The 17874-nt window shown below is 50.2% G+C and overlaps 1 protein-coding gene across 4 annotated transcripts in view; it reads left to right on the top strand.

Moving 5' to 3' along the window:
* Positions 1 to 17874, top strand: part of SH3PXD2A (SH3 and PX domains 2A) — a 235859-nt gene that overhangs the window by 30479 nt on the left and 187506 nt on the right. For all 4 annotated transcript variants that reach the window (XM_072039762.1, XM_005008929.6, XM_013102131.5 and 1 more), the window contains exon 2: positions 6764 to 6844. Coding sequence is in view for 3 of the 4 variants with exons in the window: in XM_005008929.6 (XP_005008986.4) it covers positions 6764 to 6844 (81 nt within the window). In the remaining variant the exon portion in view is untranslated. The remainder of the gene's footprint in view (positions 1 to 6763; positions 6845 to 17874) is intronic.

The following is a 17874-nucleotide window of genomic DNA, read 5'->3' as shown; positions in this document are numbered from 1 at the left end:
AGCTGGAAGATTTGCATGCTAACATAAACTACATGCAAGCCTTGGTGCAGCGCAGGAATCCCTGCCGCGGGAAGCCCAAAGGAAGGTCGGGTTTTAGGAAAACCTCTTTCCAATTACAAGGCTGCCTGCAGGGAGTTTTTGGGATTGGGGTAATTCAGGTTGTGTACTTGCAATGTGGTGGTACGTGAAGCAGGGCCGGCAATGTCGTGGTGTGCTCTGCTGGGCAGCCGTGAGCTGCGGATGCTCTGGCACTGCTCCAGAGCTGGGAAAAAGCTGCAGTACGGTTCTGCTGGGACGAGGCAAATGGGCCCTTGTTCTCAGAGCAGGAGGAAGGGTGTCCGGAGAGGTTTTTCATGAGGATAAGTAGCTTTGTGCAAAGATGTGTTAGATCTGGGAAACGGTGATTTCTCTATATGTGTCTCCTTGGTCTTGACGCATTTCCCTCCATAGCAAGCAGGTTCTTGTGAGTTCTCATGTGCCCGAACTGTTTCTGTGTCCCTCGCCCCAGGAAACTCGGCAATGATCGTTTTGGCTCCAAAGGGCTGGTTGGTCTTTTTTTGTTTTCAGAACAAGTTTAACTACAAATCATTTTCCAAAACTAATTTAATGAGATGAGTGGAAAATCTTACAGTTAAATTTCCTTCAAGGACTTAAATCCAAATGTGAAGGGGTCCCTTTTGTCCAATTGTTGTTTTTCCCAAATCCTTCCTTTTTTAAAAAGGAGTTTCTCTTCTTTTACCAGAAAACTCTGATATTTTGGGGTCTTCGGGAAGCAGTGATCACCTGCTGGGAGGAAAGACAAAAGCACTGAGCTAAAGTAGCTTATAATTCTACTGGGATCCAGATCTGAGATGCAATAAGCTGAAAACTTTTTACCTTCAGATGCAGTTGGACATATTTTAGTTTGCTTGCCTTAGAAGAGCCTCTTTCAGACCCAGGTGGGGTATTTGAGAAGGCCACGAGGGAGCCAGGTTTCACAGAGAGCCTGCGTGCTCCTATTTCCATTTTATGGTTGTCACTCCTCCATTCTAATGCTCTGTAGGTTTTGTGTTTTCTGATGGTCTATCAACTTTTAAATGTCAGAAGCTCAGCTCTGTGATTATTCTGCTTCACAAATAGTTCCACCACACATGGGAAGTAAACGGAGGTGGACAGAAATGGATTGGAGGCAGAAATGAGTCTGCACAGATGCTCTGTCTCCCTCATCCAAGTGTCTGGGTCTGTGTTCTCCTCTTCCCTTGGCTGCCGTGTCCTTGCAGGGAAGCTGCTTTTCTGCTTCCTGAAGCTGGGAGGCGATACCCTGGGAAGCAATGGGTCTTACCACTCCTATTTCTTCTTCTCCTTCCACAAGCTTCAGCTACTGGATGAGTTAGAGAGAAGACAGGAGCCTTGACTAGTCTTTTGCGTGACCCAGGCTATCAGTCAAAAGACAAAGCCCTGTTAATGCAACACAGATGCCAGCGAGAGGTAGGCACATCATATGCTGCTGTAACACACCTGAGGATGAAGCTAAATGGAGCAATCGGATGAACCCGGCAAGAGGCTCAGAAGTGGCTCATAAGGGAGCTGCAGAGCTCCAGTTCCCGTTCTGCAGCTCCTGGTCAGGTTCTTGTCACTGGTTGTGGGCACCAGTTCCACGTTTTACCTTCTTACGCCTCTCATGACTGTACAGATGACCAAGTGAAGAAATACGATGGAGAGTTTTACCCCTTTGGCTCTGATTGTGTGGGCTTGTTGAGCATCTGGTTAGCAGGAAGGTGCTGTGGAGGCCTGGGGAAGTCGGTGCTGAAGAATCCAAATTGGCAAAAGCCAAAAACAAAACAAAAAAAAACTCCTTGAAATGTAAAGATGAGACTAAAGAGAAGTTTGAACCATGGACTTTGAAACCTCATCCATTCAGGAGAAAAATACGGCAGCTACTGAGTATTGTATTGCTCTGCCTGTGTGCACCCAGTGAGCTGGGCTCGTTGTTCAGACACATCCCTTTTGCTCTCCTGCTCCCTACACATGAAGCTAGGAAAAAAAATAAAGCCACAACAACAACAAACTCCAGCCAGGTGTCCCCGTACTGAAATGAGCTCCTCTTCCTGCCTTCCCAGGGATGTCTGCTGGCTGGCTTGAGGCAGTTGTTTGCTGTTCTCATTAGTGTTTAGGTAGAAGGGTTTGAGAAAGAAAACAGGATTTCATCCTGGTTCAGTCTGCCAGGAGGAAGGTCTGTGCCCATGCATGTGAATGTAGCAGTGGTGGGGTTTTCTTGACTAGAAGGGAGCCAGCTTGGTTCTCGCTGTGTGGCTGGGGTCAGAGCTAGCAGTGAGTTTATTTTCCTTGCACACAGAACAGTTTTGATGTGTTATGGCTAGAAAGGCAAGCGGCAGTAATCCTGTTGTGTTGCCTTTCACAGCTGAAACAAGACCCTGAGGAGAAGATAAATGAAGGAAAGTGCTCCTATCCCCCCCCTCATTTTTTTCTTTCTCTCCATATGTTTAATTAGACTTTAAATTAGCTTGCAAATTGTGATTCAAACTGCAATTGCTGCATCCTGGATAAATTTCCTGCGTGGTGGCTGCCCGCAGACGAGACCTGGTGATCTCCGGGGCTGTCTAATCCCTTCCTTCCAGCACCCTGCAGCTCTGCTTTGCTTCCCAAACCTAGGTACATGCAACACTCGTCCACTAGACCCGTGGGTCGATTTTTGGCTTGTTCTCAGTTACACTTCCCCCGCCGCTCATGGAAACGTGAGCCCTGCAGAGGGATGGCTGTGAAACCACATCTGCTTCGGGAGGCAGCCAGACACCCTGCACCTGCACGGCGCCCTGCCATCGGCACAGCCAGCCCACCACAGGCCTTCCCCTTCGGAGCTGCCTGCGTTTCGTGCTTCTGCTGAGCCTCCTGCCTCTGTTTCTCAGCTCACTCTTCATGTTCCTGGGGTGAGAACAGCTCTGGACTGGGGTTGTTGCTCTGAGTAGCCTCGCTCCTTCAGCCTCGTGGGTGCAGAAAGCTCGCTTGGAGCTGAAGCAGACCGGGGAGCGTTCCCGTGCTGTGCTCCACCAGCCGAGCTGGGAAATTTCCAGCTCACAGGCAGCACCAATGTCTGAATACGGGGAAAAAGGAGAATCTCTTGGTCATGACTCACTGCAAGACAAACATCCAATGCTTTAATACAAGGCTTTTGAAGGTGCTGATGTTCTCCAGGATAAAAGGCGCTATCCTGGTGAAATCTGCATACAAATTGCACCATATTGTTGTTTTTTTTGCATTCATAAAAGCCAGTGTTTACTGTAATTGCTCATTAAAGATTATCAGTGCCCTCTGTTATGGGTATAGGCATGTTTCTAGTCTCTGCTCTGGAATCTTGTCTTTGCCACTAGCTTGGGTATTTGTAGAGATTTTTATCTTGGCCTCATCATAAGGCTGGTTTCAGGCATTTATCTTCCACTCCAGATCAGCTGTAGAAAACAAAACATTGTCCTCTAAAGAGCCAATTGAAGCATCAGTCACACGAGAGCAACCTGAGTTCTGTACCTCTGGGGTTTGTGCCAGCTGGGGCTGGATATTTTCCATTGAAAACGAGACATCCAGGGAGAAAGTCATGCCCAATGACAGCTGAATTAATGTGTTTTGTAGTAGGAAGTCCTCTCTTCTCATTGCTTTGTGTAGGCTGGAAAGGGAGAGCTCTAACTTCAGCTGGCAACAAATTTTCTGCTCTGTGGTGGATCGAATGGAAGTTTCCCAGCGCTAGAATTAAACAATAATTAGCAGCTGATAAAATCCCCTTGATATCCTGCACCGCCTTTCATGCAGTGTGAATATTAAGAGCTGCTCATCAAGCACAGTTCCTGATTAATATTCTCTGCTCTGTACGGGCCTGCTGCTTGTTTCCTTGAGGAAGGATTTCTTTTAAAACACACGGACTGAGAAAAGACTTGGATGTGTGAAATGAAAATGAGGATTTCTTTGTAGCTGGGGTTTCCAGTGACCGTGTAGCGAGCTGTTTGCCACTCGTACTTCAATTATTTATTGTTAAGGACTTTTTTAAAGGATTTGGGGGGCAAAACATTTACATATTGGCTGTGTTTTGACCCCTTCAAGGTCATAAATGTGTGAAACTTCCTTGGAAGAGCTTGCTCTTGGCTCTCCCATGGGTAGGAGCAAAGTGCTGGGAGCAAAGTCTCTGCTTCATCACAGGTGCCTCCCATCAGGGAGATCTCGCCTCTGGGCCGTCTGCAGCTCTCTGCCCTGTGGCTGGGATATGTGCCAAGACAGTGGCTCGGGTGGCTCCGTTTTGGGGAGCCACCAAATGCCACAGAAAGCCCTCTCTTGGCTATGCAGGCAGCAGCGAGGCTGATGCATGTAGCCGAGATTTCCTCTGCCTCCTCATCCCGTGCATTTGCCTGACCTGGGGCTCCCCCAGGACTGCTTTGCTCCTGCTCCCCTGGGATAGTATTAATTGCTTTCACAGTGACCCCTTTTAAGATCTGAGCAAAAAAATATGATGAGGTAAGCTGATGTAATGTTTGCTGCTCCTGAAAAGGTTACAGGCCTGGGTAAGGCAGCAGAAGCGAACAACCGTCAAACTGATCTCCGAAGGAGGGAAATCTGATCTCGAAGGGCTTTTGAAACCTTTGGACCTTGCTTTTAAAATCTGGCATTTTACTGATCTTTTCTGAGGTCAAGCAGCTCTTATTCCCCATTATTTCAAATGGCTTTCCAGAAGCAGTGTGATTTATGCAAATAAGAATGAAAATCGATCGCCGTTTCAGGTTTTTGCACCTGCGTCCTGCCGCAGATTTTGAGCCCGTGCATTTTTAGCTTAACAGAGCTCCGGGTTACGATTCAAGGCTCTCCTTGCTGCTGCTCTATTTTCCCATGAAAGAGGAGTCAATGCATCTGTACACCACCCAGTTCCTCTTTTGCTGAGTGTGAAGATACCTAAGGCTTACAGCGCTGCTGAGGGTGTTTCTTTTTTTTTTTGGGTTCCTGAAGAGCAGCATGGGGAAGCTCGAAGTGCTGCCAAACTCAAAAAGCTTGGATGGCTGTGGCGTGTCTTTCTTGCAAAGTTCTGGAGAAAAAGACGCGTAATTAAAAATTATAAACATCGTTTAGATGTGCAACGTGTTCCCCTATCCCTGTCTCATCCCCTTTGTGAGAACCCGGGGCCAGGATTACAGTATCTGAAGTTGCTTTTGGATCCCGGTCAGCTCCCATCTGTCAGGATCTGTTTTTAATCGAATGGGTTTTCCATCTGAGAGTAGCTGTTGGATAGCGAACGAGCAGAAATATTTGTGTTGTGAATTAGCCCAGAGTGAAGCTACAAACTTTTTTTTTTTTTTTTCTTTTTCTCACAACAAACACATGGAAAAAAATATCCTTCAGTGCAGTGCGGCTGGGCTGAAAATTGGCAACAGCGGCTTCAGTCCCAGGGCCTGACCCCTGCCTGGGTAAGATCTGTAAAGGGGGCCTGAAATGCTCGTGTCGCTTGTCTTGCTGCCCCTCATGAACCCACGTGGTTGTCACCCACGTTTTTTTTTTTGGTTTTGTAGAAGAAATGTGAAGCAGAGCAGGTGAATAGCTTGGATTTCTGAGGGCTGCGCTCTCTTGGAAGCAGCAGGTGGGTTGGGTAAGGCAATTCAGTCAACTTCAGGCTCCTTACCATCAGTGCTCTATAAAAGGACCCAGATCTCCTTCCCTGCGTGTCCAGCTCTCAAATACCATGGGAGTGGGCTGGGGGAGACAGGGAGCACGTGGCCTTGGGACTGAACGTGGTCGTAATGAGCAGAGAGGGAAGAGAGGCTGCAGGACCTCCGTGCTCCCAGGGCATCAGATGCCATCTTGCTCTTACCACAGAAGAAAGGGGGAAAAATCCCTTACTGGTCCTTGGAAAAGTGTTTTTCAACCTGGTCTTTAACATCCCTCCAGGGCTTATCTTTAAAAGCAATAACCCAGCATCTGCACCTCGGCAGCTGGGCTGGTGTCCTGCTTGTCCGTCCCCCGTCCCTGCAGGCAAAGGGCAGAGCTCCTGCTGCAGGCAGGGGCTGAGGGAGGAGGGATGCTTGCCTGTTTCCTCTGCCAGATCCTTATCTTGCTCCATATGTGAAACCTGGAAAGTGCTTTAAAGACCCAGGAGCTGCCCTAACTGTGATTTCCATTAGGTTGGAGTCGTGTGGTCACCTTTAGTGACCTGTGTTAGCTCAAGTCTGGTTGTGTCTCGCGTATTTGTCAACAAGGCAGCAGGACCGGCATTCAGCTTGAAAGCTGGTAGGTCTGAGACCAGAACTTGGCTTCTTTTTGTTTTGTTTTGTTTAGTTTTTCCTCTTTTTAAAAATATTTTGGAGGCACTAGGGTCAAAAGGAAATATTTGTGTGCAATATGTGTGTGTATGTGTGTGCACTTGTGAATCATTTTTCTTCGTGTCTTCTGGCAAAAGTGCTTCTGTAAGGTGATTGTTCAGGACGTGTAACAGGGCTGGGCAAGGGAAACCTTGGGCTTGTTCTGCATTCGTGTTGTTTCCACAAATGTTAGAAAACCGTCTCGCCCTCACTGACCTGCTTCACATCACCTTTGAATCAGCCTGCTGGCTACCAGAGGTGCTGGGCTGAGCTGCTGTAGCACACGTACGGGTCTGCATCACTGGCTGTGTTTTACAGAGCTGCAATCCCACAGCCCCCAGAGCTGGGTTCCCGTTGAGTATCCTTGTGGAACGAGAGCCGTGTGTTGCCTGTGTTTCAGAGCCCGTGTTGACCTGTGCTTTCTTTTCCCTGACCAGGTCTATATAATCAACGTGACATGGTCCGACCTGACTTCCCAGATCATCTACCGCCGATACAGCAAGTTCTTTGATCTGCAGGTAAGGCTGGCTTTCCTTACACAAAGCATTATTTCTGCTCCTACTCCCAGTCATATCTCCAGCTGGGATGATCTACGTTTAAATAAGGCTTTGTGCTTGTTTGGTCTGTTACATGTCACCATCCTGAAACTTTTCAGGCTCTGTCCTTGTAGGGTATAAGAGAAGTGGGTGGTATGCTCACAATGAGTAACTTGCACTGCGAAGACGTTTAGGGCTGACATTTTCATGAATGGTTCCTATTGAAGAGGGAATCTAATTTTAAATACTCGAGATGCACTTAGACAGGGAGCTACATCGTGGGCCCTCAGAAACTACTTGCCTAAATTGCCGAAAAGAGCAGAGCTTTTGTATGCTCCCACAGCAGTTTAGCAGTGGGGATGGCAGTGGAAACCTTCTGTCCCTCCTTCTAACCGCCTCTCCAGCCAGCCAGCCTCCTGGTTCCTGCTGATTTGTTTTAAATACCCAGTGTGGCTCTGTTGCTTTATCCCATGCCAGTCTATTTAGGTTTCATTGAAAGTTTTCTTGCTGGATTGATGCTGGGTGAAGCCTGAAGCCAGGAAACTAGAAAGTCTAAATTACAAAGTTTCAGTGTGGGCAGCAGTTGCTTCGTTTCTAGTGCTGCTGCCAAGCACCTGTACAACTTGGGAGAGCTTTTTGGCTGCTGTCCTGTTTAACCATAGTCCAGATCCATTGTGTCTGTACCTTTCCAGGCAGCAGCACTGTAATTGCCTGGGGTTGTAAAACCTCTGCTTGGGAACAAGCGAAAGCAAAAACTGAGGTTTATCAGACTCCTGAACTTCGGGGAAAATGCTGATTTGGGGCTGCAGCTTGTGCTTGGAACTGGGCTGTGTTCAGAATATCAAATGAGCCGGCCTGAAGGACACGCACAGCCGGCTGGGCCGTGGCGTGGGAGATAACAGGCAGTCAATTTGCTGGGATGACTTCGAAAAGAAATGGTTCCTCCCTTGAGTGCCTGGTTGGAGATACTTTGAAGAGTGAGAGTTTCATCATTGCTCCCCCTTTACACTCTGCTTGTTGTACTTGGACATCTGAAGTCTCCAGCCACCTCTGAAAGCCATACCGGTTACGTTCTTCTGGCTTTGGCAGGGGAAGACTGGACAATTTTTATAGCCAGTCTTGATGTCCACGTTTGCTGTGTGACTGGAAGACAACAAAGGGATGTTCTTAAGCCCCTCTCCGCTTCTTTCTAGCCTGAGGCACCAGGCCTGTCAGTCCCACTGCTATGAATGATGTGTGCAATGGCTTCTCCCTCTCTGATGCGCTTCCTAAAGATGCTCCGCTCTGTAATCACAAACATTTGTTGTCCGCGTGGCTTGTGCCCCAAACTGTTTCTTTCTCTCTTCTTTTTCTTTTCGCCCCCAGTTCTGTTTTCATGCGTATGTTCTTCTGGGTCTCCTGGCCTTTCCTGGTAGGTTTGAAAAGTTCCCATCAAGCGGGGAGTTATCAATGGGGTTAGTGTGTTGGACAGGAAATGATGTCTCAATCAGGGAGTGAGCCCTGAAAGGTCCCATTGATAAGTGCAAGGGGGCCTAGCGCCAGTGGAAAACTCCCGCTTGCACAACGCTTCTCCCCCCACGAGAAAATACGACAAGAAAGTAACAAAATTCCCTCCCTTAACCCTTTTTTCTCTCCCAGGGATCCCTGTCGGGGCCACCACTGCCTGAGCAGCGCCAGCCCTCTGCACCAGCCCCTTTAGCTCGTGCTGTGAGGCACTGTGAGTTCCCGAGGCCCTCACCTGGGGTTTGCAGATCTTGCAGTGTCTCTATAGGAGCTGGGCAGCCCCTGCTGCAGCTGCTTGCAATTGCCCACGTTTAAGTGTTGAAGTCCTCCCGGTGTTGCAAAGCAGCGCTGTCAGGGTGTAGCAGTGGAGGATTCCCCACGTTTGCTGTCTGAACTGTGCCTGGCTTGTAGGGGGGATCTGTGCTGGGCCACAGCTCGCCTTGCAAACAGCGATTCCCAGCTGTATTAAGGTACCCTGAATAGAAGAGGGATTTTTGCCTTGGAAAGCCCAGCTCAGAGCTTTTCATGATGAAAATGGGAAACCAGCATGAAAGCACTGAGCCACATTCCCCAAACTCGTCAGGGGCTGAACCTCTTGGTCACAGACCATGTCGTCGGTGCTGGAGGTACCGCCAGCTTGTTGGTGATGAAGGCGGTCTCCTCAGACCCCCCTCCTTTTGCTCCCAAAATCTAGAAATCTAGAGCCACGCTTCAGGGCTCCCGAAGCCTGCACGTGCCTCCTTTGCTCTCGAGTGAAGTGGAGGAACAAGGGCTGACTTGTAACGGCTTAATCAGGGCTGCGATGCCTGATGTTGGCAGTGACACCGGATAGGACCCATGGGGGAGCCCGGGGGGCTGCCAGGGGCAAAGAGAAAGGAACACAAATAATTAATTTCACTACTGTAATTTCAGGGTTCTTTAAAAAGAGCCCACCCGGCCTTGGTCTCTCTGCGACAAATGGCTCAGAGGTTTTAAGAGCTCTTGTATCATACTGTCGGATGTTGTTGTGGTGTTGCTGTTTTTATTTTTTTAATACTTCCTAGCAAATTGTGCTAAGCACTGAAGGCACTCTGAGGCTGCTCTGTCCCAAGGATTCAAACCCTGGAAGTGTTTAGCTGTGACGTTTCAGCAGTGTGTGTGCTTGAATTGTGTGTCAGGAGGTTTTTGAGATAAGTAATAGGGCAGTGGATCTGGACACTGTGGGATTTTGAAGCTAGAGTTTGCCCCATGGTGGTGCGTAAGTAGAAACCAGACCCAATGCAACGAGCCAAGCGTCAGCTCTGTGCTGCTTCGGTGAGGTCTGGAGATCTCTAAATGCGGGCTTAAATGATGCTGCAACACCCTGCTTCAATTTAATTGTGCAACCAAGTCACATCTGCTGCTGCATGTGGGTCAAATCACGGCAGCAGACTACGTGTGGATGCCAGTGTTGCTGCAAATAGGATTGTAAGTATTGAGTTAGCTCTGCGTAGATGAAAGCAGCACGATAAATGGCTTGTCAGGTCCAATTATTTGTTGTCCTTCACCCCGGAGAGGCGTTTGCACCCGAGCACCATGTGGGGTCAGAGCCACCTCTTGATGTAATATTTTAATTGCCACTTTTGGATGCACCCTGCCCCTGGGTCCTTGGCTCTTGTGTGCAGCACAGAACAGGGGAGAGCCCAACGCGGGGAAAGTGGTGTGAGCATCGCCTGCAGCAAGTGCTGAGCCTCGAGGCAGGCTGGGGGCTCGTGCAGGCACTTTACCTGGATGCCATCTGAGGTTTCCCACCATCAGGGGTGGGTTTGGTGGTGGTGGCAGCAGAATCCTGTCCTGAGCTGATATTTCTGGTAGGCAGTGCTCCTGCTGTCCCTGAAGGAGCTGAGGAAGGACACTTTTATCGGGATAGCAGGGATCGTGCCTGGCATTTCCACTCCGCAATAAAAGACATCTACAGATGTAAGGCCCCCGTTTTTGTTGCTGGAAAGTGTTTTTGCAGGATGGAGATTTGCAGTTGAGCACATGCAGAAATCTCCTAAAGCGTAAGGCATCTTACCCAGCGACTCCAAATGTCCCAGTCTGCTTTTGTGCTGGTGTTTTTGGTGCCTGGATCAGGGTTTGGACAGGACAAGAGCCTCAGCAGAGGGGCCAAGCCCTGCGATCAGATACCAGTCCCTCCATCCCTTCCATGAGGGTCTCTCTGTGTGAAGCTGGGGAAGGAGCCTTCCCTGCAGTTGCCAAGTGCAGCTTTCTCCAAGACAAAGCACAGCAGCCGCCTTTAGTGGTACGCAGCAATCCCACGTTGTGTTTCTGGTGGTATGAGAGGCGAACGATGTCCCCGCCAGCGCCGCGGCAGGAATGTGAGGTAGGCAGCTCGCAGTCTCCGCACACAATGACCCACACAGACGTTTTGGCCACAAGGAGACATATGAAATGTCACAATTTTGAAAAGGCAAATAAACAAGGCGCTGTTCAAGCATTTGCTTTGTGTATCAGTTAGCAAAAAATTATCTGGCCGATGCGGTCTGCTGATCTAAGCAGGTTTTCTTCAAAGTGGTGCAGAAAGAGGAACTCACTAGCAGCCAATTAGAACATTAAAGAGAAAAAAAAAAAGAATATCAAGAATTTTATTAGGGAGCGGAAAGAGATGTAAGTTGTTTCCAGCCTGACGATAAAACATCAAGAGCTTCGTTTGTTATTGCTAGGGCCATCCTGATTGTTTATAGTGCTGTAATGAAGTAACTGAGCACTGAAGAGCACATTAAACAAAAATGGGACTATAAAAAATCCTCGCGGTCTGTAACTGTGCTTGTTCAGACCAGAGTTCATCTGAATGCTGCTGCTATCGATCCTTCTTCTGTCCCAACGTCCCTTCTTCTGTTACCCCACGCTCTATCAAATGTTGTAACATCCACTCTCATTTCCAGTGTAATTTCTCCTTGTGCCTGAGCACTCGGTGTCTTACAGGGTTACGGGGATTCGAGGTGAGCTGGCAGCCTCGGGGTATCGGCTTCCTGGGGCAGAGCGAAGGGGAAATCAGCACGGGGTGCTTGTGGGGTTGCTGCCTGATGTTGCCCTGATGAAAACGCTTACGTTCTCAGCATTAATTAGTTTGGGTTAATTGCCCAAGTGGCCTCACAATCACTAAATCTGGTGGTTCAGCACGGTCTAACTCAGCACCAACTATTTTGGTAGGGCATACGGTACTGTGTGTTATAACACTCCTGCTCCTAGCTCTGTAGGAGTGGCGGATCAACAAGCTCAAGCATGCGCTGGGTTCCTCAGTGACGAAGACTGTAGGTAAGAATGCAATGGGATGAGCACGTTCCCGAGTTTGCAGAAGGCTCCCAACCACCACCAGGGCTTCCCAGGCACCCGGGGCAGCTCACCCTGCGGTGCCTGAGGGCGCTCCCTTCCAGAGCTGCCACCCCGCGAGCAGCTCGGGGTGCTGGGGAAGGGAAGGGAAGGAAGGAGGGCTGCTGGCGAGGCCCCGTGCGTGATGCAGCTTGCCCCTCTCGCCGCGTGGGAGGCTTGGCTTTGCGAGATTCCCAGCCTCTGACGAGCTCGGGGAGTGTTCGTGCGGGCTACGTGTGTGTCTCAGGGTGCACATGGAAGCAGGCAGGGGAGGAGTGGGGAGAAACTGCGTGGTAGAGGGGTGGGCTGAGCTGTGGTGTGAATACACCGGGGCTCTGCAGTCGAGGCGTGGGCCTCCCTCCACTCTGGGCTCTGCTGGTGTTGGCCAGGATGGTCTGTCTGCTCTCAAGGATGGCATTTGTCCTGCTCCCACTCTCGTGGCGTGGGCCTCAGCGTTTTGGCCCCGCTGCGGGCATTGAGAGTGAAACCCTCCTCCGGATCAGGAGGCTGGCAACGTAGCTGACCCACAGGGTTCAGCCCCAGGGCTTGGCTTCAAGGCCATCCCCGGCAGTCCTGGGGCTGTAGGGACATAGCTCCAGCAGCTGGGATGCACGGTGCGGTTTGACAACAGCTTCCTTAAGAACGGGATAGAAACTGAACCTAGCCTGGGAAAATTGAGAGGAAATCAGAGCGTGGCTCTGTCAACATATCTGCTCCCCGAGGTCAGCCCCGGCTCCCTGGGGAGGAATGGCACGTCCTTTCCTCCCAGTAAACAGTGTCCCAAACAGCTCGTGGAGAGGCCGGCAGTGGTCTGCAGGTGATGCAGCAAAGCAGATTTGCAGGAGAAGCCCTGAGCCACCAGACGGGCGCGCTGGCCGTGCTGCTGGCATTTTGGCAGCTGTGCTGGAGCTCCCGGAGCAGCCGGGCCCCATTCAGCTCTCAGAGAGCCCTGCCTGCTCCCCTCCGAAACACAGCCCAGCAGCAAGCCTGTCGGGAACAGGGGAATTGAAATTCCCTTGGAAAAAAAAAAAAAAAAAAGAGTAGCTGATGTGGTTATTGAGCTGGGAATGATTGTCTTAGATGATTAAAGGCTATTTAAATGCCTTTTTTTTTTTCCTTCTGGGGCTTAGTCAGTGCCTTAGGATACCAGCTGGCTTGGGGCAGTATCTTTGTTTTCAGTGAATAAATGGAATTGTTTATAATTCTTATTTCCATCATTATTTAAATGTTTGCTTGGCGAAACAATCCGTTTGGTTTCCAGTATTTGTTTCTAAAGAGCCCGGGCCACGTCAGACAGAGATGAGGGCCATGACGGGGAAATGGCAGCGCGCCTGCCCAGCTACAACAGAGGCCACGTTCAAAGCACACGGCAAATAACCAAATAAATAACCTGCTGCTGGGGAAGGCTCCCAATCCTAGAAGTAAAACGAAGTTTAATTAAGCCACTGGCTCTATATTTAGTTAGAGAAAGGAGCAGGTTTTAATTTTAGAAAGGTTGGGGGTGTCACAAAGAGGTGGTTGACTTCTTCACAGGGTCCGTTTAGATACACGGACAGGGCGTGCTCCGAGGTGGGAAATGGTTTCGAAATTGCTGCCTCTCGTGATGCTAGGGCTTGTGTTTTGCTCCGCGTGGTTTCACGAGGCCTGGATCCCGCATTCAGCGCCCTGTAAATGTCGTCAGCCCAGGGAGAGCGTGAAGTCCATCCCCGAGGTGTGTGATCGTGCCGGGGTGGCGACGGCTGCCGGCTCTGCTTCACGGCACACAGCCTGGGAGCTTCGGAGGGGAGGGTGCAGCAGGGTGTGGAGTTACAAACTGGCTCACGTTTCAGGTGGAGAGTGAGAGCTCATAAAGCAGAGCTCCCCCGGGAGCCCCCATCTCTGCAGTAGCCAGCGGCGGGGGGAAGTGTCGGGGTTAGGAGCCCCCAGCAAGTGCTGAGGGCTGTGGCAGCTTCCTGCGGCTGCTGTCAGGCGTAAGGAAACGTCAGAAATGAGAAGAGCGACAGAGCTCAGCAGTGGTGAACTCTTACTTACTAAGATCCCAGTGGGATGTGGTTTTTAGAAGGTGTATTGTCTTTATGAGAAGGGGAGAGAAACCTGCGCTGAGGGCTCTTGGCCCAAAACTTCGTAAGCGCTGGGAGGGATCGGGGGAAAATGCAGCTGCGATGCGAGCTGCTGTGCCAGCTCCCCTCTCCAGTTTGGATCTGACAGCTGGGAAGTGAAGCCACATTACCAGATGCTCTCATATTCATGGGATAGTATTTTTGGAACCGGGCAAAGACTGAAGAAGTGTCTGTGAATGTCGTTTGGAAGCTTTAACCCGATTGCTTTACCTGCTTGCTAGGCCGTGCTGCCGTCTATGTGGGTTTTATCAATTATCTAGAAAGAGTTTAACTTGGGCAGATTTTTCCAAACCAGCAAAGAAAGCAGTGGAATTAGTCAAAAGGATTATTTGAATTGTTATTTTTTGAGGTCTGGTCCCAAATCAGCTGAGGAGGATTCAGACCAATTTTCCTCACTGCTGGTTGCTTTTCACATTAAAACACACACCTCCTGCGATGTCCCACCTCTGTTCCCATTACCCTGGTGTTGGCAGGTCCCATTCAGCCCGTTCAGTCTCCCCAGCAGGATTTAAAGCTCAGCCGAGGGAGGAGCCCCCTTGTTTGTTAACCTTGTTCCAGGTTTTGTTTGCTGGAACAATAAAACACAGGAGAGCAGTGTATTTCCTTTTTTAATTTTTTTAAAACCAAAGATCAAGGTATTTTTTCTGAAAATCACATTCCTTGGCGGGATTTTTCCCTGCCCTTTCTTCCCTGAAGCACCCAAGTCCAAAGAGTTGAGGAGTGACAGTTCCCCCCAGCTTCTGCTCACAACCATCCGAAACAGCCCTGCAAGGGTTATGGGGAGATTATTTACGTTAATGCATTTAAGTGCAAAGAGGGGGCTTTTTGCTCCTTCCCTGTAGCACCTGAATAATTCTGCAGGAGCGGCGTGCGGAGTGGGAAGCTGGGATTTGCTTCCCACCTTATTCCCTTCCTGCCTGTTCCAGCATTTCCCTGCCTGTTCCCAAGAGAAGCGTGACCGGGTCGAGGGTCCCTTGCTGTTTGTGCTGGGGGGACCCTGAGGAGTGCTGGGTTTGGAGAAGGATCTCTTGGGCTCTTGTGTTGCTGTTTGTTTCCCAGGCAGTTTCCCAAGGAAAGAGGAAGCCGCAGTGCTGGTGTTTGGGGTTGGATGAGGCCTTAAAACACAGCGGGGCCCAAGAGAGATGCTTGGAAGGGAAGCACAAACCTGCAGGAGCATGGGCGGGTTTGGTTCAGTGTCTGAAGTGCTTGCTGGTGCTAGGTATTTCACGGTACAGGTGATATTTTAAGGACAGGTACTAATCGATTTAGCAGCATTTTTGCAACCGGAGTGAGCGCAAGAACCCCACACCTGGGTCTGGCTGCATTTGTTTGTTTTCAGGGTGTGCGAAGGAAACCAGCGCGACTTGCTGAGCTGCTACCTTCAGCCAGGTGTTTGGAGAGAGGTGTCGGACAAACCACAAAAACCCCGTGAGAGAGGAAAATGCCACATGAGAGGGAATTAGAAAGTAATAGAGAAAAGGACTGAGTAAAACGCCAACAGGAAAAAATGCTTTGGGAGAGCTAAGGTGAGCTCAGTGATTGAAGTTTTGTCTTACAGGGAAGGTGTCTTATTCACCTGGAGCAAATTACTCAACAGGCTGTTCATTTTTTTCTGGCTAATCTCTGGTTTCTGACAACCCGGAGAGTTTTGGCCCTTGTGTGGTCTGGGGAGCCTTGAAATCCAAGCCCGGGCTCGTCCTGGTCACTGCCGTGCTGCTGCTGCCTGAGCAAAGCTGGTGCGTGGCAAAAACTTTTAGGGGTAAAATACGTTGTGGGATGGCACTTGAGGAATACCCGAGTCCCTGTAACAAATGCAGGTCTCCCTGCAGATTTTGTTTTTTTTACTGTTGGGACCTGGGAATAAGGAAGATGGAACATTACAGGGCGGTGTGCTCCACGAAGGTAGTCCCTAGCTGGCCTTATGGAGAGGGAGAAGTTGGCAGAAAGCATCTCCAAGTTGCAGGAAGCCCTACAAAACCTCAGGTTCGCCTGGGGACAGCCCTGGAGTATGTGGGGCATCAAATCCCGTCCCACTCCTAGGTCAGAACAGTTTCATTGCCTCAGTGCGGGGATGTTCTCAGTGCAATTACAAGCCGGGAGTCTGCGGTGTGGGACGAGGAACGGGGAGCTGCTGGGTCGGCAGGGAGGCTATCTGGAAATATCTACCCATAAAACGGGGGCTATAATCAGCCGCCTGGAGAAAGTTTGTTCATTAATGTTTGTGAAGCTCTTTGAAGTTTTGGCTGGGAGTCCTTTTAACAGAGCCAAACGTTAGCTGTATTGCAGTAGCTAAGCCAGACCCTAATGACCACGTTCCCTCTCCTCCCCCCAAACCCCCAGCCGTTCCTAACAGGGTTTGGTGAAGAAGTGAAACGTCAGCAGAGTGACCAAAGAAAAGCCAAGCGCTCAGCAGAAATATAAATAGTGCTTTTCTTTCTTGGGATTTTGTCCTGGTCCTGTGGGCTTCTGCTGCCAGGAGTACAAGTTGTAGAAGGGACAAAGGGTTTCCTTCCAGGCTTGTTCCATGTTATCCCAAGGGGTAACTGGTTTAGGGTGTCCAGACATGAAGCCTGTGTGCTGATAACTCTCAGCCTGGTCCTAGAGCTGAAGGACGTGGGGTGGGTTTGGTCCATGCCGTATCCCCCGAGAACCTATAAATGGTCTCACAGCGTGGAGGCCAGCAGGTAGGTGGGTGCACCACGAGTTGCGATGCGAGGACACGTCCCAGGGCTTCAGCTGCTGTCACAAAACTGCTCTCCAGGTGTGTCCCCGTTTGCTCTGGGTGGCAGCTAGGAACATGGCACCGGCGTGGCCCTGATGTGTCACAGACACAGCCGATAACCTTCCCGGCTGGTCCAACACCCGGCTCGCTCTGCATCCTTTTCCTGGCCTCGCCCAGGGCCAGGCTGGGACATCTCCTGCCTCGGCTACAGCACCGTTGGTCACTGCCTGCTTTGGAGACTGGGGTTTGTCCAGCCCGGAGCAGGGCTTGCAAAATAGAGAAGAGCCAACATTTTCCCCAAAACCCAGCCATTTCTAGCAACCCATCCTTCGAAAGTACCCTCTGGCAGCGGAGCTCGCACAGTCTGACCCAAAGGCTGACCCATCCCTCACCCTCTTTCCTCCCCAAGTCCTGGAAGGCCGCCGCTCTCCCAGAAGGCATTCCAGGGGGGTTTGATCACTGCTCGCTGCAGCCGGGTCGAGTTTGTGCTCCGAGCACCTGCTGGGGCACTTAATTAGCAACAAATGAGAGGCGTGGGTTGGGGGGGGAGAGAGAGCAGCACCCTGGTGAAGTATTTGCTGCGATGTGATGTGTTTTATTTTGGGTTCGGGAGGCAGGCCGTGAGGAACATTTTCCAAAAGGCTCCATAAACCACCTCCGTTCACAGGGTGATTATTTGAGGAGGGAGGAGGGTGTGGATTTAAATCGGTGCTGCTGATTTCTGCAAACAACCACATTATTTTTAATTCATACTCCAGGCTGCCTCCACCCGTGGCTTGATGTGAGGAGCTGTGAATTTTCCACGTCATAACAAAGTCCCTCTATAAAAGAGAGCCCTTTCAATATATTCTAAAAAATGGATTTCAGATATGTCAGGCTCTCAAGTAAGCCAGTCTTTGGGGTGGAAAACTCGCTTTCCTTCACTTGTGGTGACCCGTTAATTTATTTGTATTGCCGCAGCTCTGAGCAGACGTCGGTCTCCTTGGTGTCTGAGGACGGAAAATGCATGAGAGGCCACAAGCCCCGATGAATACAAATTGAAAGAAATAATCCCTTTGTTCATCGTTATTAGCTGAGCCCAGGCACTCTCTGTTGAGATAAAAGCCCGGTGTGGCCAGCCCCATCTTATTGATGAAGGGAACGGAGATGGGCCAGCTGGGGAAACGCTGCAGGACTGTGCTGGATGCTCGCTGTGCTCCTGCCTTGAGAGATGAGCAGTGAGAGCCTCGTGCAGGAAGGGGCACATTCAGCTTCCATGAGCTCCAGCCCACAAGCACTGGGGCGATTTTTCTCCATGGGGAGGCAAGTTTAGCAATGATCTCTAGTGCTTCTAC

Source organism: Anas platyrhynchos, chromosome 6, assembly GCF_047663525.1.
Source record: "Anas platyrhynchos isolate ZD024472 breed Pekin duck chromosome 6, IASCAAS_PekinDuck_T2T, whole genome shotgun sequence".
Taxonomy (NCBI): domain Eukaryota; kingdom Metazoa; phylum Chordata; class Aves; order Anseriformes; family Anatidae; genus Anas; species Anas platyrhynchos.
This window is presented reverse-complemented; position numbering and strand designations above follow the sequence as displayed.